This window comes from Lethenteron reissneri, chromosome 60, assembly GCF_015708825.2.
Source record: "Lethenteron reissneri isolate LAM-NWPU_2019-01 chromosome 60, ASM1570882v1, whole genome shotgun sequence".
In the NCBI taxonomy this organism is placed as follows: Eukaryota; Metazoa; Chordata; class Hyperoartia; order Petromyzontiformes; family Petromyzontidae; genus Lethenteron; species Lethenteron reissneri.
This window is the reverse complement of record NC_083838.1, coordinates 9,110,375-9,136,460: the sequence shown is the minus strand read 5'-3', so window position 1 is coordinate 9,136,460 and position 26,086 is coordinate 9,110,375. Positions and strand designations below refer to the sequence as shown.

The following is a 26,086-nucleotide window of genomic DNA, read 5'->3' as shown; positions in this document are numbered from 1 at the left end:
AGACCCACAGACTCACACAGAGACCCACAGACCCACACAGAGACCCACAGACTCACACAGGCCCCACAGACTCACACAGAGACCCACAGACTCACACAGAGACCCACAGACTCACACAGAGACCCACAGACCCACACAGAGACCCACAGACTCACACAGAGACCCACAGACCCACACAGAGACCCACAGACTCACACAGAGACCCAGACTCACACAGAGACCCACAGACTCACACAGAGACACTGTCGCAGCTCCGGTCGTCTGTGGAGTTCCTCCCCTCTCACTGCGCCTGCACATCGGCGTCAGTGTCGTCGCTTCTGTCGGTATCTCCTGACGCCCCCCTCTTCAACCCTCGGCAGTCGGCTTCCGTGACCAACGTTAACTTTCGCGTCTGACGTTTAAAATGCGTGTTTGTACACCCCCTTCGCCCGACGCGGACGAATTTATGAAGCTGTCAAGTCATGAACGAATGCGGCCGTATTATGACTACCACTAAAAACACGGAAAAAAGGGGGGGGGGGGCGGCGATATGACGAGGAGGGTGGGGGCGAGGGGGGCGGCCGTGGGTTTAGAGGTTACGTGGGAACGTCGCGAGCTCGGCAATTAACCTCGCGGAGGAGGTTCGGCGAGTTTGCTTCACGCTCTACCGGGACCCGCCGCTTTCCGCGGGAGGTCAGCACTGCCACTCCCCCGCCCCCCTTCCCCCTCCAGCCCCCCCCGGTTCAAACAAGCGGCCGATTGAACGGGACCAGACGCACGTACGAAGGGGGGGGGGGGGGTTGCGGGCAGCTCACAACTGGGCGACTTCGTCAGTCCCCTACAGAGGGGGCGACTGCCGTCGGAGGGCGTGACGTGTCGGCACGCCTCTCCTCCCCCGTTGCCACGAAGCCAAGCAGGGCCCTCCCGAGCCTGGCTGGTAATTGGACGGGGCGACCGGCAGCTGACACTCAAATCCAGAGAGAGCTTTGGCGCGTCGCAGCGTCGTACGGAGATCGGCCTCTCTCCAGGTGCTCCCGGGATTCCTCCCGCGCAGGGACAAACGAGTCTCGCTCGTGGACATTCTTGGCCAAGCTTCCCAGCGCGAGACCCTCGTGAAAGAGAGACCTGAGACTCTAATGAGCCCGGATAGAGAAAATTCCATTAATAGTAGGCACTAGAGGTCATCAATTATCCTGCGGCTTTGGGGGGGCACCATATTTAAAAGAAACGCGGGAAAATCAAAACTAATCATTACCTACGTGACTTTACTGAAAGAACCAAAGAGTATGGATTCCTGCAACTAATCATTATTTTTAATTGCTTGAAGCACATTATACTTTAGGTGTTGTGAAGATGTTTTTTGTGTTTACGATGTGCAATTGGCATAAATAAACATACAATTGGACAAAAATAAATATCCCTCCCCCCACCACCTTAAAAAAGTTACAAAAAGTTACCGTACCGTTCTCACCACTCTAATCTCCAAGACTCTGCATTTGCAGCGGCTTTTGCCGGTCTCGCCGGATCGGCGCGGGACCGCCGGATCATGTTGGAAGCAGCCAGAGAATCGCGCGGTGCCAGCCCTCCCTCCCTCCCTCCCCCTTTCCTTCGATGATTGTGGGGGACGCGGGCCTGCCTTGACAATTGGTGCGCTTCTGGAACAATCTGCCTTCCGATATTAGGAAGTCCCCGGAACTATGCACTTTTAAATCGTCACCGAGATCAGTGGTTCTTAACCTTTACTGCAGCCTTGCACCCATTTGGCTCTCAATGTTAATAAACACAAAGGGTTTAGATGAAACAAAGTAAAGTCGTAACTTAATGTGCCCGTGCTTAATTCGTGTTTTCGATGATTTACCTTCTAACAAAAATCTGGCCACGTCTCGCTACCCCCCAGAAAGGGCATCTGCACCTAGGGGAGTGCGTGCACCCCAGGTTAAGAAGAACCACTGCTCTAGATTGACGAACTTATTCCTTTAGAGCTGCTTTCTGTGTTCCGTTTGTCGTCCTTCCCCAGCATTCAACACACACACACACTCGCGGAACAAATTCAATGTTTGCATTTGCCTGTAAGCGTTTCGATACCATTTGTACACTTTGAGTGGGGTGTTTTTTTTATACTGCTTCGTTAATCGTGAAAAAAATATATAACAATTATTAAATTACTTCACTCATGTAACTTTCGCGTTCTGAAAAAAGAATCCCGCGGCGGAAATTGAAATTCTTGTTCCTAATGAGGCCTGGGACGAAAGTCCGACGCAAAGGCGACAGGATTTCAGAAAACACCTCTCAATGCAAATTACGATCACGGCCGCGGTGCCTTTTGCAAAAAAAGCAATTAGCGGAAGTTCCTGCCGTGCGTAGCGTGAAGCGCCACGGCCCCCCGTGCCCCCCCCCCCATCCCGGCAGAATCTCACGCAATCGCAAATTAAATTTTTGACCGTAACAGCACGACACCGCCGCCGCCGTCGCCCACGCACTTACAAATCGTTAACGCTGTACAGAAAATTCAATTAAAATGTCGTGTGGCGATGGAGAGGCGATGAGAGAGGGAGAGCGAGGGAGGGAGAGGAAGAGAGAGAGGGGGGCCCTCGACTTCCTGCTTAACGCCCGAGCGAGCGCAATTGAATTAATTTTTTTGTGGGAGGAGGCTCCGGGTGGCTCAGGGTCGAGCGAGTGCAAATGTTCAGAGGAATGAGCCAGCGCAGCCGAGAAGCCTGGGTTCGAATGCCAGGTTTAGGTTTGAGGCGCCCACAGCTAAAAACGGGGTTCTCTCAAGTGCCGTGGACCGATGGTGTCGGCCGAGTGGTCGCGTGCCCTCTGGACGCGGGTCAACTCGGTCCCTTGTGTCTTGGGGTTCTCACCAGATTTCGAATGAACTTACAAACTATTTTTAATTTTACCAGGTAAGGCCCCACCGAGGCCACGTAGCTCTTTTTTACATGTGACCCGGCCATTGCAAACGATTGCTCGGCGAAGAGGCTTATCATCATCGTCGTGTGGAAAAGTTATAGCGGCCAAATACTCGAGACGCGTGATGTTGATTATGAACGTGGAGGGAAAACCGCGAGGACCCGGAGACAAATCCACGCGACCACCGGGAGAACATGCAAACTCCCAAGTATACAGCGTCGGGATAAAACCCACGACCTCCTGCTTACCAGGCGAGGGAGATAACATCTCGTCACCACAGCACCCACAACTTAGATTGACCTTCCAGGAAACTAAATCCCGTTGCAATAAATGTGGTTTGTCGCCTAATTCGGGTTAATGTCTTGTCTCAGGGCTAACACTATCCGTTTGGTTGTCACGCGATGAACACCCTTTGCCGGCTAAATATGTTATTCCACTTCACGTACATTATTTGGTGATGCTGCTGCTGCTGCGTTGGCAATGTGCACAAGCACAATTAACAATAACAACACTGTGGCCTTCAAAGAAAAAATATTACATGATAGGTGACACGTAGGCTTTCGTGATTGGCCGTGTCGGGTGGTGGAGGGTTACGACACATTAATAAATAACGCGATCTAAACCCAAAAACGTTGATTATGAATGATAGGTGACGTTTCGGGAAATGGCCCTTTTTCATGTTCACGCGCTATGAAGAAGAGGCACGCTTGAATCGTTGCCTACTAAGTACACACAGGTATCCTTCAATGCTCCGTGCAGTGCTGCTGCCGTGCGTGCCCGAGTGTCTCGCTAACGTGGACCGGAGGCTCGAGGAATCATCAGTGCAAAAAGGGAGAAACTTCACAGCCTCGTCGGATTCCTCCAGCCTACATTCTGACGCTCCGCGGGCATCACCTACCGAGGACACCACTCCACGGCGCGACCACATGTCGCTCGCAAAGACCACACGCCTGGAATCACCACCATCATCAGCTATCACCGTCGAGCCCCGTGACCTATCCACTGCTGGATGAAGGTTCAGCCCAAGCCACCGCCGCTCGCGTGGAAGGGAAACGGCCGCACGGCCACGTGACCCTTGACCTTGGGCCGTTGTTGGAGTCCGCGCGAGGACAGGGGGCCCCCCCCCCCCCTGAGCCTGGGGGGGCCCCCCCCTGAGCCTGGGCAGCGGCTCTGCGGTGACCTCCGCGAGTTGAGCGGGCGGCGGTAGGATGGAGACGGGACTGGCAGGCGGCGTTCACACGCGACTTTCAATATGGGACGCTGTTAATTTTCTGAGCAGCGAGTCCGACGGTCAACTTAATAAAGGTTTGGTTTATTTAGTTATTTGTTCTGCGACGGCATCGCAACGCAGACGCCAGCGCCGGCGACCTCGATGGGCACCCCCCCACCCCCCCTTTTTTTGTACCGAGCCGAATGGATTTTGGCAACAACAAAAAAACTGGAATCGCGAACCGGCAACGTTGTCGACTTAGCACTGTCAAGCCCTGAAGTTTGAGAAGCGTAATGAGGCCTACGATCTATATATATGTGTCTGTGTATTTAGTAACAACACAAAATGACACACTTTGCTTTATATAGCAACGCGCTTGACAAGCAGTCATAGACAAGGGGGGGGGGGGGGGGGAATAAATCCAGCACTGGAAATGACCCAGATTTGAACACAGACAGCAGAGCACTGATATGGCGTTGTAGTTGTGTGCGTTACAAGGGAGGAGCGGTCGTGGAGCGGTTAGCGCTACTCTGCACTACGCTGCGCTACGCTGGTCACGCGACCCTCTCGTGTGTCGTGCCGGCCTTCATAGGTGCTCGCTAACAGCACTTGTCCCACCAACAGTCCGTGAAAGGATAGACGGGGGATCTTTGTCTGTGTCGCACACACAAATGGCAAAGATCTCCGTGTAGCCTACGCAGGCTGCTGAGACAAGTGCTGCTCGCCGGCGTGGCAGACGAGGTGGTGGTGTGACCGGCGCCACGACGGGCGCTCGTTTGAGGCCGAGTCGACCTAGGGGAGTCCCACCACCGGCTCAGATAATCGTCACTGCCCTCACCAAAACAAAGATCCCCCGTGTAGCCTTAACGGACTGCTTAGGCAAGCGCCGTTAGTGAGCAGCACCTATGAAGGCCGGCACGGCACACGAGGGGGGGGGAGGGCCACCACCATGCCAGACCGCCTTTGGCTCCCTAGCGGCGATGTTCACACGCCACACTAGGTACTTGTTTGAGGCTGAATCGAACTAGGGGGGTCCCAGCACTGGCTCCGCTAATCGTCACCGGTGTTTGGCCGTGAGCGGGAATCGAACTCGGGTTGCCGGGTTCGTAGCGCAGCGTAGCGCTAACCGCCACTCCCCGCACTGCCCTAACCACTCCAATCCACTCCGCACACACACACAATTATGAGCGTGCGCTGCGTAATTATTTCCTTTCCTGCTTTAACGAGGTTCAGCATTGGCCCCAAGCCACCGTGGCGGAGGCTGTCACGGAGTGAGCGCGCCGCCAGCCTCAAACCGCTCGTCAAAGCAACAGACGGTGCTCGTTTTACCTACCCCCCAGAGACATGATTGATGATGATGACGTTGATGACGTTGCCATATAAATACAAATAAAATGCTCCTTTTGCAGGAACGGTACCGAACGTTGGGATGTTCGGCCAATTCTATTTGCCGAGCTTTGAACTTCGTGCGTGGGAGGGTCAAAAACCGAAAGTACCCGCAGCAAATCCCACGCTCGTAGCGAGAAGAAAATAGCATTTAGAGCGCCGCACGGATGGATTCAATCCAGTAGCTGCACCGCCATCTCCTGGTGGTGGCTGTGTTGGGTTTGGGAGGGGTCACCAATCTGCATCGTCCACCAACCCCTCGCCTCCGAAGCGCTCGATCAGGGGCACGCGACAGGTCTCCATAGGGGAATCCCGACACCTCCTCACACGACCACGTACGGTTAAACCTGGGATGTGGGTCGTAATGCAGGTCCCAAATCCCTACGTGATCACCTCCGAAGCGCGCGACCAAACCTAGCTGATCGTGACAAACTGGGCCAGGTATGTCTGGGCCAGGAATTTAACCTCACGCCCTCGTGGGCTGGCCGCCCCACGAGACAGAGCGTCGAAGGTGGCGAAAAACTAAAAAAAACTTTAGCCGCAACCCATTTAGTTACAACGGCAAATAAGAGCGAATTTACTCGATACGATAACCTCACTCGCTTCAATTGATTTCACCATTATTGGCCACATCAGAAATTCGGAATGCCCCCCCCTCCTGATGCTACGCAAACCTCTGGCGTGGACCGAGACAATTGAAGGATCTAAACAAATGATCTGCTGCTGTGGCGTTGGCAGCGGCGCATTCAATCAATAACAGCATAACAATCTAAACTTCAAATCTTGAACAACAGGAGGTTTGGTGGATCACACAGGGATTTGGGGCCGTGTGTGTGATCCACCTAACCAGCCACCGCTGGCTACGAGATGTTAACTACTTCGCTTGGTACGCAGGAAGTCGGGGATTTGATCCCAACTCTGACGCCTGGTGTATATTTGGAGTCTGCGTGTCTCTCTCGCCCTGTGGTCGCGTGAATTTCTCTCCGGGTCCCCCAGGATTATCCCCTCCACATTTAGAATCAAGGTTTTTGGCTGCTGTCAATTTCCATGCGATGAGACAACTCTGTTGAGCTGTCGTTTGTGATGGCCAGGTGGCTTCAGAGGGCCTTGCCTGGTGACAAATGAACCACCTCCACAGGGAAGTTTAAAGTTTGTTTTCTCCCTCTCTCTGTGCGTCTCTATGTTGTCTCTCTCCGCTCGTGTGTCTGTCTTTTAGTCTCCGTGTCTGTGTTTGATCTCTCTCTCAAATTTAGCAATCTTTGGAAGAACGTAATCAACCAGGTGGGGTGTTTACTGTTATGTTAGCCGACTCTCTGTGTTGTATTGCATTATATTTCTAAGTTTACTACTTTTGTTTTCTCTTTCATTTGTACCTGATGACGGAAAGAACCAAAGAATAAAAAAATACAGTATTATAGTCTTAGAACGTAGGATTAACCGGACGTGATTGTGTGAGGAGCTCACCGGATCTGTAAACAGGCGACGTTTCAGGCAATGACCCTTCCTCAGAGCAATATGTGGTCCGGTCTCGTGGACTATTGGGGGGGGGAGGGGGTGGGGTGGCATGGTGGGTGGGGTACAGCTGCCACGCTGACTGGGCCACTTCTAGGCCCTTAAAGCAACACGGGAAAAAAAACTGTGTTAAAGAAATAACTCAGATGTGCCGTTGCCACTGCTCCAATTTACACCGCCGTGTTTTGTTTTGTTGGTGCCGCCGTTTGTTAGCGTGGCTGCGCGTTCCGCTCTGGAGCCGTATAAACTCGGCCCCGTTTCCTTGCCAGGATGTGTAATGGCGCCCAGGAGGTCGCGGCGCTCAAACGTTTCGCATTTATTTCTTAATATTCCATCGCCCGCCCGCCCCGACCTTGACTTTAATGTTGTTTTTATGCGCTTATATTATATCATTTATATATATATTCAAAACAAAACTTAACACAGCGATGAACGGGGAAGGGGTGGGGTGGGGCAGTGTTGTGGTGGGAGAGATGGAAAAACGCTCCGGGTTAATGAAAGCGAAATCCACGCCAGATATATATTATATTGTTTTAACCACCGCGTCAGTAGTTTTTGAAGGGATGTGGAGTTAGTCTGGGGGAAAAACAACCCAGCGGATAGCGTGGCTGCGGTGAGCCGCTCACAGTCGAACAGGCGCACTCAAACATCGGCGCTTTTAAAATGTACCAACGTAACTTGTGTACATATACGATAAGAGAGGCCATTGCCGGTCTGCAAGGGGAAAACAAGAGGCACCCCCGTCACGCTCTTCCCACAAACCCCCCCACACTCCCCCCCCCCCCCCCGTGCTCGCAGAGCAACCAGTAAATCTGCCTTTTTGTGTACTAATAAAATGTCAGGATCTGTTGGTATTTTTTCGTCACATCCTCTGAAGGATTTCAAGAATATTCTGGTAAAATAATTACGGCAAAAGACCGCGGCTTGAAGAGTCGAGACCGCGATTTTAAATGAACCAGCCTCAGCCACCTGCTATCGTCACACCTCTTCAGTATCGCCAACTATTGTTTTTTTTTCTGTTAAATGTCTAACGAACGTTGCCTTCTGACATTTATACGCGCCATGCGTCCACGTTCACCGTCGCCGACATCGCCGACAATGCCGCACTACCCGCACCTCCGAGTAGCACGGTTGGCTACGTACGGTGCGAAAGAAGTCCAACATTGATACATAGACTCACATAGAGGCCCATAGACTCACACAGAGACACAGACTCACACAGAGACAGACTCATACACTCACACAGAGACCCATAAACTCACACAGAGACCCATAGACTTACACAGAGACCCATAGACCCAAACAGAAACCCATAGACTCACACAGAGACCCTTCCCCCGCACCTCCGATTTGCCACGGTTGGCTACGTAGGGTACGAAGGAAGTTCAACACACACACACACAGCCGACATCTCGGCAGCGGCCGAGGGCGACCTTTGAACCCACCGAGGGCGCGGGTCGCTCGCACCAGCGCCTCTCCCAGCTTGACGCGGCCTTGCGGTGGCCGCGGGGGTCTCGCAGCGCCGGCCTCCTCCTTGCCGTCACCGCCGTCACCGCCGTCGTGGCCGCCTCCTCCGTACTCCTGCAGCAGGCGCGGGAAAATCTGCGCCGGGTGGCGGTCGGCCATCGTTGCCAGCCCTGTGTGGCACACAAAGACAAAGGTCCCCCCCCCCCCATGTAGCCTTAACAGACCGTCGGGGCAAACGCCGTTAGCGAGCGGCGCCGATGAAGGCCGGCACGGCGCGCACGAGGGGGTGGGCGGCCGGCACCACGCCCAGCCGCCTTTGTCTCACCGAGATGGCGATGATGTTTACGCACCGGGTACCCATCTGAGGCCGAGTCGATGTGGGGGACACTCAGGACCGGATCACGTGTGCAAGGGGGCAACACTCTATCCCGGGGACAGACTATAGCGGTCCGCAATTTGCCGCGCCGACTTCGGCTGGGGAGCCGGGGGTACAACAGGAGGCAATTGGGGGGGTAAAGTGTGGGAACTCCCACGTCCTCTTCCAAACCGTCTGGTCAGCGTGGGGGGGAGGTGGGAGTTCTCTAAGCGCTGGTCCCTCCGTTCCACCAACAGTTGACGCGAGCGAGCAATTGCAGGGCTGCACCTTCATACAGTGAGGGAAAAAAGTATTTGATCTCCTGCTGATTTTGTACGTTTGCCCACTGACAAAGAAATGATCAGTCTATAATTTTAATGGTAGTTTTATTTGCACAGTGAGAGAAAGAATAACAACAACAAAATCCAGAAAAACGCATGTCAAAAATGTTATAAATTGATTTGCATTTCAATGAGGGAAATAAGTATTTGACCCCCTCTCAATCAGAAAGATTTCTGGCTCCCAGGTGTCTTTTTTACAGGTAACGAGCTGAGATTAGGAGCACACTCTTAAAGGGAGTGCTCCTAATCTCAGCTTGTTACCTGTATAAAAGACACCTGTTCACAAAAGCAATCAATCAATCAGATTCCAAACTCTCCACCATGGCCAAGACCAAAGAGCTCTCCAAGGATGTCAGGGACAAGATTGTAGACCTACACAAGGCTGGAGTGAGCTACAAGACCATCGCCAAGCAGCTTGGTGAGAAGGTGACAACAGTTGGTGCGATTATTCGCAAATGGAAGAAACACAAAGAACTGTTAATCTCACTCGGCCTGGGGCTCCATGCAAGATCTCACCTCGTGGAGTTGCAATGATCATGAGAACGGTGAGGAATCAGCCCAGAATTACACGGGAGGAATCTTGTCAATGATCAAGGCAGCTGGGACCATAGTCACCAAGAAAACAGTTGGTAACACACTACGCCGTAAAGGACTGAAATCCTGCAGCGCCCGCAAGGTCCCCCTGCTCAAGAAAGCACATATACATGCCCGTCTGAAGTTTGCCAATGAACATCTGAATGATTCAGAGGACAACTGGGTGAAAGTGTTGTGGCCAGATGAGACCAAAATGGAGCTCTTTGGCATCAACTCAACTCGCCGTGTTTGGAGGAGGAGGAATGCTGCCTATGACCCCAATAACACCATCCCCACCGTCAAACATGGAGGTGAAAACATTATGCTTTGGCGGTGTTTTTCTGCTAAGGGGACAGGACAACTTCACCGCATCAAACGGACGATGGATGGGGCCAAGTACCGTCAAATATTGAGTGAGAACCTTCTTCCCTCAGCCAGGGCATTGAAAATGGGTCGTGGATGGGTATTCCAGCATGACAATGACCCAAAACACACAGCCAAGGCAACAAAGGAGTGGCTCAAGAAGAAGCACATTAAGGTCCTGGAGTGGCCTAGCCAGTCTCCAGACCTTAATCCCATAGAAAATCTGTGGAGGGAGCTGAAGGTTCGAGTTGCCAAACGTCAGCCTCGAAACCTTAATGACTTGGAGATCTGCAAAGAGGAGTGGGACAAAATCCCTCCTGAGATGTGTGCAAACCTGGTGGCCAACTACAAGAAACGTCTGACCTCTGTGATTGCCAACAAGGGTTTTGCCACCAAGTACTAAGTCATGTTTTGCAGAGGGGTCAAATACTTATTTCCCTCATTAAAATACAAATCAGTTTATAACATTTTTGACATGCGTTTTTCTGGATTTTGTTGTTGTTATTCTGTCTCTCACTGTTCAAATAAACCTACCATTAAAATTATAGACTGATCATTTCTTTGTCAGTGGGGCAAATGTACAAAATCAGCAGGGGATCAAATACTTTTTTCCCTCACTGTACCTCTTACCGCTTTAAAAAACGAAAACAAAAACTCAACGGACGAAGCGACAAGAGTTTGACAAGCCACTGGCTGTGAGCCGGCTGAGCTTGAACGTGGCCTCACGCGAGGGGCAAGCGTGAGAATCGGGTGGCCATCGTAGATTTGGGGCGAACGGACGATGACGTCCGATCGGGCAATCGATACACCTCGGCGCCTAGACATATCGGCACTTAAAACCCCGTATATATAAAAAAAACGTGAAATCCAGCCGACGGGTTACGTTTTAAATGAATTATGGACGAGAGACGCGAAGAAATGGTTACGCTTAAGCTTCAGTAATTCCTTTTCAAATCGTGACCTTCTGAGAGGCTCCGTGTAATAATGGTGGCATTGTGCGCAACATTGGCGATAATAATCTCACAAACGGCTTCGTCCCTCGCGCGGCTAATAACGCCCTTGCATGGAATTTCGCAAAGAGAGGGGAGGGTGGTGGTGGTGGTGGGTGGGTGGTGGTGGGTGGTGGTGGGGGGGGGGAAGAAAACGATTAACGTGAAATAATAATGGCCCGGAGCGCGAAACACAAAAAAATTCAATCCTGAGTTTTTTCGTTGCAGCAAAAGTTAATTCATTTCGTCTTCAATTTCTGAAACGGTTGCATTGCATTTCAGGGCTGCTCGATGCAACAGGTCGTTAGGGAAGAGCGATGGCCTCCTCCGCCGCGTGAATTATCATTGCCGCCCATGCGGCGAAGGTACAATGACGAGAGACTTTTACAGGCACACGAGAGAGGAGATCGCCCCGAAGAGATGAACCGACGGTCTCCTTGTAAACACTAAAGAGGGCCGCCACATCGGGCTACCCCAGGGGGTAGTTTCTCTTGGCACGCGACCGACTTCGTCCCAGCCATGAAACGTCCCTCGATGGCAATTCACATTTTGTGCGAGCGCGCGCGTGTGTTGGCGTGTGTTGGCGTGTTGTCGTGTGTTGCCGTGTGTTGGCGTGTGTTGGCGTGCGTGTAGTCCTCTGGACGTTTGCTTCTGTCGCGTGTTCCGTGCCGTGTTGTTGCTGTGTTCCCACGTGCCCCTGCGCACGCCACGTGCGATTTTGTTTGTTCTCGTGTTGTACAAACATCAAATTGGTTAATTTATTTCGGTTTCTCACCTGTGCACAATCACCCCCCCCTTGCCCGCCCCCCAGGTCTCCCTTGAAGAACACATCCGTCCCACAATGCAATGCTTCAGCATTATTTTATATTTGTGTTTTTTACAAATCATGTTGATTTAGTAGGAATACTCTTGATTATTGAATGGTTTGTCTGTTATTCGACAGCTACTATTCGGCAACTATTCATATCCCCGTAAAAAAAACTGTTCATCAGAAAACATCTGCAAAAATTTGATTCTTATCCAGGCCCCACAGGGTAATAATAATAACCTCTATTTCATGAACTGCCTTTCATATTTGAAGTTTCTCAAAGCGCTGGACATAAAAATACAACTACACTCTCAAGTATAGATAAAATCTAAGCGAAACAGAAAGCTGATAATAACAATACTATGAATTCCAATAAAGTAAAAAAAACTTTGATAAAAGCAAGCAATGAAAATAATGATTGCACAGTAATCCAATAGGTCCAAAAAATTGCCTTTTAAATCTTAAGTTACAGGCAAAGCCTGCGGTAACAAATACTTGAGTTTTTTTTAAGGAACTCCACTCTGTCTCTCCACCGGCCCCTCTATTTATCTGCTATGAAGAATGGAGGCCACTCGACCCACACGTCACGTAAAGTAGACAAAGGCAATCCTCGGTTTGCGCGCTTCTGTGGAACGCCAGCTTCGAACAACGCGCTCCTTGCATCTGAACCTTTGGTCGACGCACGCGAGGCAATTTTTGGAATAACTCCGTACGCAACGCGACGTACACACCACCCCTAGCCTGGCACCGCGACCCCATGGCGTTGCCAGCAGCTGGTGGGGTACGATAACGAGCGTGCTACACCGTGCGGCATCTCGCCGCGCGTACACAGTCACCTCTTCCCTTCGTCTCGTGTCTCTCGTCGTGATCGTACGCTGTCAAGTTTACTCCTCCACTCTCTCTCTTTTACACTCTTTCTCTCTCTCCCTGCTTCCCTCCAGCAACTCCAACACTCTTTCTCCACGCACGTGCGGCAACAAGAAGAACTGTATTCCTTCATGTTGATTTTAAAGGATGTATATGAGAGTTTACGTGATTTTCCTTTGAATTTAAAGTATTACATTGTGTCTCCATGTATTGTAGCGATATAGGCCAGGATAATAGAGGCGATTATGTACAGCGAGTGCGAGTGAAATCCCTTAACCCCCCCCCCCCCCATTACCATTATTTATTATGGGAAAATCGCTTTTGACGTAACGCGATTTTGAGATACGCGCGCTTTTCCAGGAACGCATCCGTCGCGTGTGTCAAGCAGTGCCCCTGTATTTGTCCGAGTGGGGGGCGGCGATGTGGCGCTTGGTGCCCCGCGCTACGAACCCAGCGACCCGAGTTCGATTCCCGCTCACGGCCAACACCGGTGATGATTATCTGGACCGGTCCTGGGCCTCCCCTAGGCTGACTCGGCCTCAACTGAGTACCCGGTGCGGTGTGTAAACATCGCCAGCAGAAAGGCAAAGGCGGTCGGGCGTGGTGCCGGCCACCCACCCCCTCGTGTGACGTGCCGGCTGTCCGTAGGTGCTCGCGAACAGCACTTGCCCCAACAGTCTGTTAAGGATATACGGGGGATCTTTGTCTTTGCATTTGTCCGAATAGCGCCACACGGTGCGCGAGACGAATGCGTTGTTGTTGTTAACTGTGCAACACAGCCAGCGCAAGAAGCAAGTGTAACTCTATCTCAAGACATCCGTCAACAACAACGTGGCCTTAAACGGGGAATGGATATCATAGATAACGTTTCAGGCAATTGCCCTTGTTCGTGGCACTGTATGTTTGTGATATTTTATAACCCATAAGCCAAACAGCTTCGATTTTTGGGACCGCCCCCTGCCAAACAGCAATTTTGTTAATCATTTCCATTCACACCGGGGGGTCTCACCTTGAAAGACAGCGATGCTGTCTTTCCGACAGCCCTGTTCTTCACCTGAGGACGGCTGCTTGCGTTGTGGCCGAAACGTCGTGAGAATTGTATTTTATTATGTTTTATTTTTATTATTTTATTATTTCCCTTCTATGTGACTTTACCAAAAGAACCAAAACGATGAATCCCTGCAGTCACGAAAGATTTAAATCGAAACTTAAATAATTACTTTTAGGAAGCCACTGGAGCTATGCACTTTTAAATCTTGCTTAAAAACAAATTTCTACAATTAGCACGGTTGGCTACATACGGAGCGAAAGAAGTTCAGCATACAAACAAACATTAAAGGGCTCCCGTCTGGTTAAATAAAAGCCAATGAACCAAAACAAATGAAGTTTATGTACGCATGGGTGTTTAGCACGCACGCTGCACTGCATTCTGGGACCCAGTGTCGCCCCCCCCCCCCCGTCACGATCCCGGCTACGTGACGAGCGATATCTGGACAGGTCCCCGGCCCAAGCCTCGCGCCAATCCACACAGACCCCTGCGGTGAAGTATGGTCGAACAAACCCCAACGGGCAAGCCCTAGACCGTCGCGCGGGAGATAGCTCTGTGGAATCCGCTTCCCCGCGGGACGTCTCGCGACACCGCGACGAGGAGGAATGGGGGGCATCGGCACCGCGTCGCGAGAGAGCGGCGGACTCTTGGCCGCTCGTGACGACGCGACCTGGGTAAAACTGATTAAATTGAGAGGCAAGGCAGTACAAAGAACACGACGTGGGGTGGTAGGGTGGGGGCTTTCATCCAGCAGTGGATTGGCACGCGATCTGCAAGTCGTTCATTAATCGCCGTTGAGTCACGGCGGCGGTGACTTTTGGCCGCGGTTCTCTGAAATCGGACGGCAAATTTCAAAAAGCGTTTTCTTGTTTCTTTCTGGACATCAATCCTCCCGCACTGGCTCCCCCTCCACCACCCCCTCCACCACCCCCTCCACCACCCCCTCCACCACCCCCTCCACCACCCCCTCCACCACCCCCTCCACCACCCCCTCCACCACCCCCTCCACCACCCCCTCCACCATCACCACCACCACCACCCCCTCCACCACCACCACCACCACCCCCGCCGCCACCACCACCACCCCCGCTGCCACCACCCGCGGATTACAGAACAGCTGATGAGATAAACAACGGCGATGACCGTATTGGGGGGGTGGGGGGGCAAAACACGCGGCGAGCGAGCGAACTTGAAGCGACGTCGAGCGTCATGGCCCCCCCCCACCACCACCCCCAATCTCCCGGCACCCGAAATGAAATCCAGAAGCTTTGACCGGGGGTGTGTGTGGTGGGGGGTGGCGTTGGCCTCACGCGGCGCGAGGCGAATCGCACACGCTGGCTTCAAACGTCTTGTCGCTGTCTCCGTCGCAGATTTATTATTCGAGGTTTCTTTCGCCACTTTCTCTCTCTCTCTATATATATATAAATAAAAAACGAAGAAAATCTGGCTCATGTAAAAGCTCACGCGCGCGCGAGAGAGAGATATCGCTCACGGTGACGCTAAATCAGGGCGTGATGAAACGGTGTTACGGCGCTGCGTTGCAGTCGTCGGTTTGGTTGTCGCCGTCGGCGTTGCCAACGACTCGACGGCCGATTCACAAACACGCAGGAGGAGGAGGTGAAGGAGGCATCGTCAAAGCGATGATGCTGCACACTCCGCTACTGCCGACTCCGCAATAATCTGGCTCGTTTAACCACCTTAATGTGCAATTAAAGTTGTTACACTACACCTACATCAGCCATGCGAAGGAGAGACCCACAGAATCGCGCAGAGACCCACAGACTCATGCAGAGACCCACAGACTCGCGCAGAGACCCATAGACTCGCAGAGACCCACTGACTCGCGCAGAGACTCACAGACTCGCGCAGAGACTCACAAACTCGCGCAGAGACCCACTGACTCGCGCAGAGACCCACTGACTCGCGCAGAGGCCCACTGACTCACGCAGACCCACAGACTCGCGCAGAGACTCACAGACTCATGCAGAGACCCACAGACTCACGCAGAGACCCACAGACTCGCGCAGAGACCCACAGACTCGCGCAGACCCACAGACTTGCATAGAGACCCATAGACTCGCGCAGAGACCCACAGACTCACGCAGAGACCCACAGACTCGTGCAGAGACCCACAGACTCGCGCAGAGACCCACAGACTTACATAGAGACCCGCAGACTTGCATAGAGACCCATAGACTTACACAGAGACTCATAGACTGGCACGGAAGCCAACATACTTGTGTAGTGACACAGCGCTGACTGCTGTACAGCAGCTGCAACTGCAGGTAGACACTTAGCGGACACGCCATGAGCATGTACACGGTGTGTGTGTGTGTGTGCTGGCAGGGCGGAGGAACTGGGGCAAGGGTCACGGTAGATCTCATAGGGAGGCCCCTGGAGCCCCTGGTGGAGAATAAAAGCAGCGGAGAGCGGGAGCCCCGGGCTGCCGGTTCTGGGAGTGGATTCGTCTCACCACCGCCGTCGCCGCCTTCGCCCGATCGTCGCGTGGCCGGACAGCGGTTGGCTGTCTCGGTCGACGCCGTCGGCGCAACGTGGGCAGGGTCGTGTCTGCGCCGGGTCGTACGGCAGCGAGGTCGTGAGTGAGAGAGAGGTGGGGGGCCGGAGTTGGTGGCGTGAAAAGTAATAAAAGGACGGTGCTCCCTGCGACTACCTCGTCTCCGACTGAGTGTGTGTGCGCCGCACGCCACCCACACACACAAAAGCCTCGACGAGGGAGAAGAGACCTACGACTCTACACTTGCATAGAGACCCATAGACATACACAGAGACCCATAGACTCCCTTAGAGACCCACAGACTTATACAGAGGCCTAGAGACTCACATATATAAAAACTATATTTTTTATTTTACTGGCTAAGGTCCAATGAGCTATATAGATAATTTTCAGAAGCGACCTGGCAATCACAAACGATCGCTCAACGAAGTGGCTGATCATCACGTGGACATTTACAGCAGTAGCCAAAAACTCTAAACGCGTGGTGTTGAATCTAAATGTGGAGGGGAAAAACCGGAGGTTCCGGAGAAAAATCCATCACGACCACGGGGAGAAGGAGACACGCAGACTCCCGAGCATACAGGTTGCGATCGACACCCACAACCTCCTGCGTAGCAGGTGAGGGAGATAATATCTCACAACCCAAGCGCTACAACTCGCCTCGCAACACAGGCGGGCACAAGTTCGATCCCATGTATGGTCACAGACGTGTCCTCCGCATTGCATCCACACCTCCCCCCCCTCCACCAAATATGCCGGCGTTTCTCAGTGGTGGTTCAATCGACGATGAAAGTTTCTTAAATCCTCCTCCCCCCCCCCGACTCCAAAGGATCAGAATCTTCATTCATCCGGGAGGAATCCGACGAGCCAAGGAGCTCTTTTTAACCGATGAAAAATGTTTCGCGTGGGCAGACCGGGACATCCGCCGAGTTCACACTGGGGGGCGGCGGGGGGGGGGGGGGCGCGTGTGTAACTTGTACAGTGCCCCCCCCCATCCCTCCCCCCACCTCCTCTATATCCCACCATATGACAAGGCCAAGGTTTATTTGTTCACGCCTGCTCACCCACTCGTCCGCTCGAACACCCGCCGGCGCCTCCATCGTGGCAGGAGCCTACCCCCCCCCTACCCCCTGCCCCCCCCTCGCCCCCCCCCCCCCCAAGGCATTTCCATAAACAGGCGGCCACTGTGCGAGACACGGGTGTTTGGGGGCCTTGGCGGCCCGGCAGGGGAGTGTGGACTCTCTTTATTTCTCTTCTCTTTCACATTTTTTTGTCCGTCTCCCCGGTTCATTTTCTACACGGCGCTCCTCCCGACAAAGCGTCGGGGCTGTCCGGGCAGCAGAGCCCTCTCCTCCTGCCCCCCCCCCCCTCATCCTGCCCCCCCCTCATCCCTCCCCCATCCTGCCCCCCTCTCCTCCTGCCCCCCTCTCCTCCTGCCCCCCCCCTCATCCTGCCCCCCCTCATCCCTCTCCCCTCATCCTGCCCCCTCTCATCCTGCCCCCCTCTCATTCTCCCTCTCTCATTCTCCCTCTCTCATCCTCCCCCTCTCCTCCTGCCCCCCTCTCATTCTCCCTCTCTCATCCTCCCTCTCTCATCCTGCCCCCCTCTCATCTTCCCTCCTCTCACCCTCCTTCCTTCCCCTCATCCTCCCCCTCATCCGGCGTGCAGAGGGGGTGAGTGGATGTTGGATGTGGGGGGGGGGGGTGGCGGCTGGCACGGGCAGGGTGGGCGGGGGGGGGGGGCATTGGGAACTGCGGGCGATTCCACGCAACCAGGGAAAAAGAATTTTTATTCATTAAATAAAAAAAAACACGTTGAGATGAATGGCGACGTTGATTGCTCATGAAAGTGGTGGCTACAATGTGCCGTGTGTGTGTGTGGCTGTGTGTGTGTGTAGTGATGTGGTACAGGAGGATGTGGAGCTGTGTGGACTTGCCGACGACCGGTACCGGCGGTGTTAAGATAGGCATATGTGGAGGAGGCTCGTGAAGGACGCCACTGGGCAGTTGATAGTCGCCCTCTAACAACGGAGGACAGAGGAGCAACACTCACAACAACAAGCGGAGCGCCGGGTGGCTAAAACACAGCAAGTTGGCACAGTAGGGTGAATAGGTGGTGCATCGGGCAGTCATCTCACTCTGAGTCTGTCCCGTGACCTCCTGCCAGCAGGCATTCGACACTTCACGTGGCCTTAACGTGCACTTAGCCTGGTACAGGCCCCTTGGTGACGTCACCGCCACTTAGTGGCGAATGGCGGTTGTTGTTGTGTCTGCATGTGTGTGCGTGTGTGGAGGGTAGTGGTGCAGCGATTAGTGCGCTGCGCTACGAACCTGGCGACCCGAGTTCGATTCCCGCTCAGGGCCACCACCACCAGTGACGAGTATCTGAACCGTTCCTGGGCCTCCCCTAGGTCGACTCAGCCTCAAAAGAGTACCTGGTGCGGTGTGTAAACTTCACCACTGGGAAGACAAAGGCGGTCGGGCGTGGTGCCACCCGCCCCCTCGTGTGCCATGCCGGTCTTCATAGGCGCTGCTCGCTAGCAGCACTTGCCGCAACAGGCGATGTACGGGGAATCTTTTGCCTTGTGTGCGTGCACATTTCCGCAACCACTCATTTCAATCTCCTCAGCTCGGCCACCGTTCCGACTCTTCAGCTTTACCGATCACACGGCGTGGCAGGTGCGAGCGAAATTGAGGAAGAACGTCGGCTGAAAAGCGCCGGCATATTTGTTGGGGGGTTGTGTGGAAGGGGGGAAGGGGAGGTCACGTCTGTAACCATACATCGCCTCTGGTGATAACAACAAACAATAATATTATGAAAAAATAAGAACCGGATTTACACATTTCTGGCCATAGAACAGTTGTGTTAAGATGTTCAAACACCAAATAGAAACCATTTGCAAGGAATCGACTACTGCATTAAACGCACACAATACATACATGTGGTGTGAACACGCAAACCAACACATGGCTCTGATAGTAAGACATGGCCTTGTTCCCTACGGCCTCGTCTCACCACCAGTGTCACATCGGAGAACAGCGCTAAAAGACGAACAGTACAAAGACAATGCCACCATCAGAGCATTCAAATTTCGATGTAAGGCTTTCGTGACTGCAGGGATTCATATTCTTGGTTCTTTCGGTAAAGTCACGTAGAAGGGAAATAATAAAATAAAACAATAAAATTCTCACGACGTTTCGATTGCAACACAAGCAATCATCATCAGGTGTGAAAACCCCAGCAATACAATTTTAGCTGTAGTTGTCGCGCCTGATGATGATTGCTTGTGTTGCAATCGAAACGCCGTGATAATTTTAATTATGTTATATGTTTATTATTTTATTATTTCCCTTCTACGTGACTTTACCGAAGCAACCATGAATAGAGCCGTTAAAGCTCGGGGTGGAGCGGTTACATAACCTTAACTTTTTTTGCGAATATCAATGTATGAAAAATAAGAATATGTTTCAGCCTTTCTGTCAATAAAACCGCCGTGTTAAGATGTTCAACCACTTCATAGTAAACGTCTTTGGGTTAGATCGCGTTATTTATAAATGTGTCGTAAAACACCAAGTATAAACCTTTTGCAAGCAACCAACTACTGCAGTAACCACACATGGTACATGTGCTGAACATGCAAACACACATGTGGCTCTGATCATAATATGATCCTTATCGCGATACCCCGGGGTACCAAATAATACAAACTGGCCGAGGCAATAAAATATTGCATTTCTGGGACACTATTTTCTGTCCAGGGGTGTTACTCAACTCCGCGACTGGGGTACCAATCAATCCGAAATCGGTGGTGCCACTCCGCGATGTCGAAACGCAGCGAGGACGCTTGTGCCGAAACCCCCGAACGCTCACACGCACCGTGGTGGTGCGTCGTGCACAGCTCGTAGAGAAGAGACGAGTCGATTGCCGCATCGCCGACCATCAACAGACTAAACATTACTGCATCACGGACATCGTGCGGCAGCCGGGATACTATGGTACCCTGGGGTACCGCCGTGAGGTTCGTTTACGGCGTTGTCTTTAGAACTGATTGGCCTACACCAGAGACGGCCTTGTTCTTCTTTACGACCTAGTCTCACTGGCAGTGTCAGACGGGCACTACAATATTAATGATTAATCCTCTCATATTTAATTCTCCTTCTCTTCGACCCCTTCTGTAAACTTGTACGTCGACCGAAGATGCTGGGAGAGGGGGGGGAGGAGGGAGAGGAGGTTTCTTGGGGCGCAGTCCCCGACAACAACGAAGCAGAGACCATCAACCCCTCTGCGCTTCCGAGAAAACCCCGGAGTCGAACCCAGGCTTTTCCGGCGTTGCCGACTCAGCGATTCTTATCCCAGGGCGAGACACCCCCCCGCCCCGGGGGGAACCGGGCGGTTCGCTCGGGAAGATTTGAGCTTCGCTTCTCCGGCGATGCACACGGTGACCCACTTCATAAGAAGCTCCGAGCATTTAATTCGTGTCGACTGTTGGAACTAAATAAAAAACGTTTAATATCGCATCTCACCGTCAATAAGCTAAGTTCTAGAGACGCGTCTCCCCCCCCCACCGACGACGCCGCTCCACCACGTGAGCGAAGCGCGACCGTCGGGGGCTAAGCGGTGCGCCTGCGCGCGCTTTCCCAGGACCTCCGAAGGCGGGCGGGCTCGCTGTCTAAAAATACGGTGGAACTAATTTTCTGAGTCTAAGTATTTAGCGCAATACCACCGCCCACACCGCCACCCGCACCCGACCGCCCAAGTGCCAAAATCGCAAATTTTGTTTCTCCTGGCACGGCCTCAACGCAAACAACCGCGGACGCAAAATAACCGGGTTGCTTCGCGAGCGACGGAAGGAAGCTGTCCCCGGTGGGGGGAGGGGGGTGGGAGTGGAACGTCTCGCGACGTGGAACGGAAGGTACCTGGGGTGGTGCCTTGCAACCGCAGCACCGGGCCAAGCAACCGCGCTAACAACCACAACCACCACCACCACCTCCACCACCGCCTCCACTACCACCAACACCACCACCACCTCCACCACCTCGACCACCACCACCTCCACCACCTCGACTACCACCACCTCCACCACTTCCACCACCTCCACCACCTCACTGCCCACTACCTCCTACCCTCCCTGCAGTAGACACGCGGCAACCTCTGCCACCAGCGCTGACGGTCTCCCCACCGTCTGCTCCGAGGCCGTCTCTTCCCCTTGGTGGCTGGACTCGTTTGGAGACCGCTCCAATGCCCATCTCGGTTCAGAGGCCCTCGCCAATCGTGCGCACCCCCGCACCTCCGATTAGCACGGTTGGCTATGTATGGTGCGAAAGAAGTTCGACATACATACATTAACAGACTCACACAAAGACCCAAACACTCACACAGAGACCCATAGACTCACACAGCTATGGGTGTGCACACACACCCATAGACTCGCAGAGAGACCCAAACTCACACACACACCCATAGATTCACACAGAGACCCATAGATTCACACAGAGACCCATAGACTCACACAGAGACCCATAGACTCACACAGAGACCCATAGACTCACACAGAGACCCATAGACTCACACAGAAACCTATAGACTCACACAGAGACCCATAGACTCACACACAGACCCATAGACCCAGACCCATAGACACACACAGAGACCCATAGATTCAGACAGAGACCCATAGTTTGTTGTCCTTCCCCCACACCTCCGATTAACACGGTTGGCTACGTGCGGTGCGAAAAAAGTTCAACACACACACACACACACGCACACGTGTCCTACCCAGCGCCAGCAAACCTCTCCTGACGAATCATATCTAAAGCACGCACCTGCCCGGCTGCTTACGCTGCCCTGCCAGGCAATCCCTCGCATCCGTCTCGACGAGGCCTGGTGCTCAAATGGCGAAGAGTGAACCTTGAACGATTCCATTTCCATTCTCCCTCGTGACGGCAGCTCGATCATGCCAATGCGGAGGTCTCCTGCTGCCACTGCCGGCCAGGACGAGAGGGCTTCAGCAGAGAGAGAGAGACGTTGAGACAAGAGAGTTCGTGTCGTGTCGCTGTTCCTCCTGCTCCTCCGTTGCAGGAGCGCAGAGTACAGTGGTTTACGATATGCTCCATAGTCTGGGTTGCGTGGCCACGTATCTCTATGTGTGTCTATGGATCTCTACGTGTCTCTATGTATCTCTATGGATCTCTCTCTATGAGTTATCTATTGCTTACTGTGTGGGCCATAGTCTGAGTTGCATGGCCACAATCGCGCTCCTGTTGCTCGTGTCTTTAATCGTCCTGCTGTTGATGTTCTGATGATGCGATTTTATGGTTCCACCACCAGCAGTGGTGCCTGCGAGAATTAAGAGGAGGAGGAATCTCACAGCCAAGAGGTGTTGGGTCTCGAGTGAGGAGGTGTTGATTATTCTGGATGTCTGCGTCGCTCCACTTTGTTCGCTACAACAGCAGCAGCAGCAGAATTCTTACAGATCTGGGTGGTGCGATTCTAGGATGGTGACAGCAGCAGCACGATCCCAGAAGGGAGTGGAGGATCGTGCGTGGTTAAGAGTCCATCTCTCTAACCCGTACGCGTGTCATCGCAAAAGCAACTCGCATCGGGCAACGGTTGTTTTACCAAGGCGTTTGGTCTCAAAGAACGCTTCAAAAAATAATTACGGCCCGAAAATCCATTGCCGGGTGAAGGCCTTCTCCCAAGCGGCGTGGAACGCGGGCTACACCGTGGCCGTAGCTCAAGGCCGCTGACGGCGTGGGAGCGCAGCGCGGCACGACGGTAGACTTGGCCGCGCTGGCGCTCTTCCGCGCGTGCGGCCTGTGACCCGAGGACTCCAGGAGAGCGCCCGATCTCGGGAGGCCAAGCCGCGGTTGGAGCCTCAAGAGCTGTGCCCAATTGACGAAACGCTCAACGTCACAAAAAAATGTAAAAATAATAAAAGAATCATTAAATATAAAAAATTATCCTGAAATAATTTTCCGTAAAAAAATAATTGCCGACGTTTCGGGCAATGGCCCTTCCTTAAGGGCAATGGCCCTTCCTTAAGAGCACAGGATGTCAAGTTGGCCATTGCCCAGGATGTCACCTTTGTATGTTTAAAAAATAAAATCATTGATTTTTAAGGTCACCGTGTTATTGATAACGTACGCGTGCAGTTGTTGTTAACTGTGCTTGCGCACCGCTGCCAAAGCAGCAGCATCACCACCACCATCGACCAAGTCATTTGCTTAATCCTATGATTTACGGAAAGGTCTTTTGCGTGTGCTCGCACGACGACGAGTGCCGGTGGCCGGGCGTCCACAAGGAGACTTCTGCCAAGCGCCCACGCTCCCATCGCTAGCGCACTCCTCACCCCCCAACTTCCCCCAAGCCGCCGCCCCCCCCTCGTCAAAGTCCTGTGGGGTTAGGGGTTAGGGGGCCATAGACGACCCGGCGTCGGGCCCCCGTGCCCTAATTACCGCAGCGCGGTGTTTGAACTGTAAGGCGCGGTTGTGATGGTGGCTTTGCCGGTGATGGCGTTGTAGAGAGGCAACAAAGGGGCGCATTGAGGAGGAGGCGTTGATCGCGAGGGGGGGGGGCATGGGGCACCGTGACCTGACTTGGGGGCCCCCCGATGCTGTCTGACCACAGCTGAGAGACGCCGCATGACCTACGTCGATCTACTGCAGGCACCGCGTGGGAGTGTGCGTGAATTTGTATACGCATGTGTCCGTTTCTGTGTGTGTGTCTCTGTGTGTGTGTGTGCGTGAGGAGCGGTGGTGTAGCGGTTAGCGCTACGCCACGCTACGAGCCCGGTGACCCGAGTTCGATTCCCGCTCACGGCCAACACCGGTGGCGATTATCTGAGCCGGTCATCGGCCTCAACTGACTACCCGGTGAGGTGTGTGAACATCGCCACTGGGGAGACAAAGGCGGCTGGGCGTGGTGCCGGTCGTGTACCGGGCCGGCCTTCGTAGGTGCTCGCAAACAGCACTCGCCCCAATGGGCTACACAGGGGACCTTTGCCTGCGCACACGCAGGGGAACGGTGGCGCAGTCATTCGCGCGTCGCACCGCGGACCCGGCCACGAGCGTTGGCACTCCCGGCCAAGGTAAACCGACACGAGCAGCGATTCACCGAATCGTTCCTGGGCCTCCACGAGGTCGACTCAGCCGTGAACGTGACCCCCGAGTGTGGCGTGTAAAAAATCAGCACCGGGCAGAATGAAGGCAACCCGAGTGCGGTGCTGATCCAGTCCTGGCCAGGGTACTCGCTCGCTTTGCACACTTGCCCCCTGCGCGGCGCGCGAGGCAACACAGGGAGGGAGGGAGGGGGTGCTGCGGAGGCGGCAACCGCCCGAGGTCGCCGCTCGATTTGCGGCGTCGGAACGCCTCGAACGCCGAGGGAGACGTTTCGCACGCACGGTGGCCGCGGGGGTGGTGGGGGGGGGTGGTGGGGGGTGGTGGGGGGGTGGTGGTGGTGGTGGGGATGTTGGCAGAGGGGGTGGCGGTGGGGGTGGTGGTGAGCGAATTGAGTTGAAGTGCGGTCAGGCGAGACCCCCAGGTAACGCAGGTTACACCCGCGATCCAGATGTGTCCAACGCGGGAAATCAGATGATGGTTCTGCGTGTCGTCCGCGGTTAGGCACATTGAGTGCAGGGGCCGGGGCTTGGTGTGGACAGGCAAGAGGGAGAGAGAGGGGGTGGGGGGTAAAAAAATAAATACAACCTCGTTGCATTTATCATCATCGTCAGCAGCAGCCGTGATCAATCCACTGCTGGTTAAAGGCTTCCCCCGACCCCCCCCCCCCCCCAAGCTGCTGCCGCTGCTGCCGCTGCAACCGCCCTACGATGCGACCAAACCCTCCCCGTCCGTCACGTGAGCGCCGAACTGTTCCGCTCCGTCTCCCCGCCTGGGAGGGCGACGGGCGCGTCCTGTCGGGTGCGATTCCACCCCAGTGGCCGCCTCTCTGTCGTGATTCTTGGCCCGCAGGTGGCCAGAGGTCAGGAATCAGCTGCCCGTGATGCGCCCTGCCCCAGGCCCAGTTCGGAGGACGATGTTCGGACGATGTCACGAACCTCCACGCCTCTTTCTGTCTCTCAACGTAATTCCAAGCGTGCATCTCTGCCTTACATTTTTTTTTATTCTGACGGCGCTCCATCTGCGTCGCGTCACGAGGCAAAACGGAACCACGCGGGCGTCATTCTGCGGGCCCCTTCGCGGCGGGGCGAAACCGCTCCGAAACCGCTCCTGCCGCAGGCTCGAGCCGGCCGTGCTCCGCAAACTCCGGCGCGGTTCCCGTGGCGGCCGGCTGGGTGGGGGCCGCGACCGCAGAGCCGTTCTGGACTGGAACTCTTACAGCCGGCTTAATTCGGACGCTCGCAAGGAGAACTCGCTTCGCAGGTCTCAGCGAGCCGCCCATTCGCTTCAACCCCCCCCTCCCATCACCGATAAACGGAGTGGGGGCAATGGCCCTTCTTCATAGCAGTAAAGTAAAGACCTGACACTGTGGAGTTCTAGACGTAAAACCTCTGACCTGGCACTGTGGAGATCTAGAGGTAAAACCTCTGACCTGGCACTGTGGAGATATAGAGGTAAAACCTCTGACCTGGCACTGTGGAGATCTAGAGGTAAAACCTCTGATCTGGCACTGTGGAGATCTAGAAGTAAAACCTCTGTCCTGGCAGTGGAGATCTAGAGGTAAAACCTCTGACCTGGCACTGTGGAGATCTAGAGGTAAAACCTCTGACCTAACACTGGAGATCTAGAGGTAAAACCTCTGATCT

General features: G+C 53.7%; 1 protein-coding gene across 2 annotated transcripts in view; it reads right to left on the bottom strand.

Annotated features, from left to right (window-relative positions):
• The window catches only part of TANGO6 (transport and golgi organization 6 homolog), a 215,913-nt gene that overhangs the window by 77,834 nt on the left and 111,993 nt on the right, over positions 1–26,086 (bottom strand). For both annotated transcript variants that reach the window (XM_061575945.1, XM_061575946.1), the window contains exon 18: positions 8,446–8,637. In XM_061575945.1, coding sequence (XP_061431929.1) covers positions 8,446–8,637 — 192 coding nt within the window. The remainder of the gene's footprint in view (positions 1–8,445; positions 8,638–26,086) is intronic.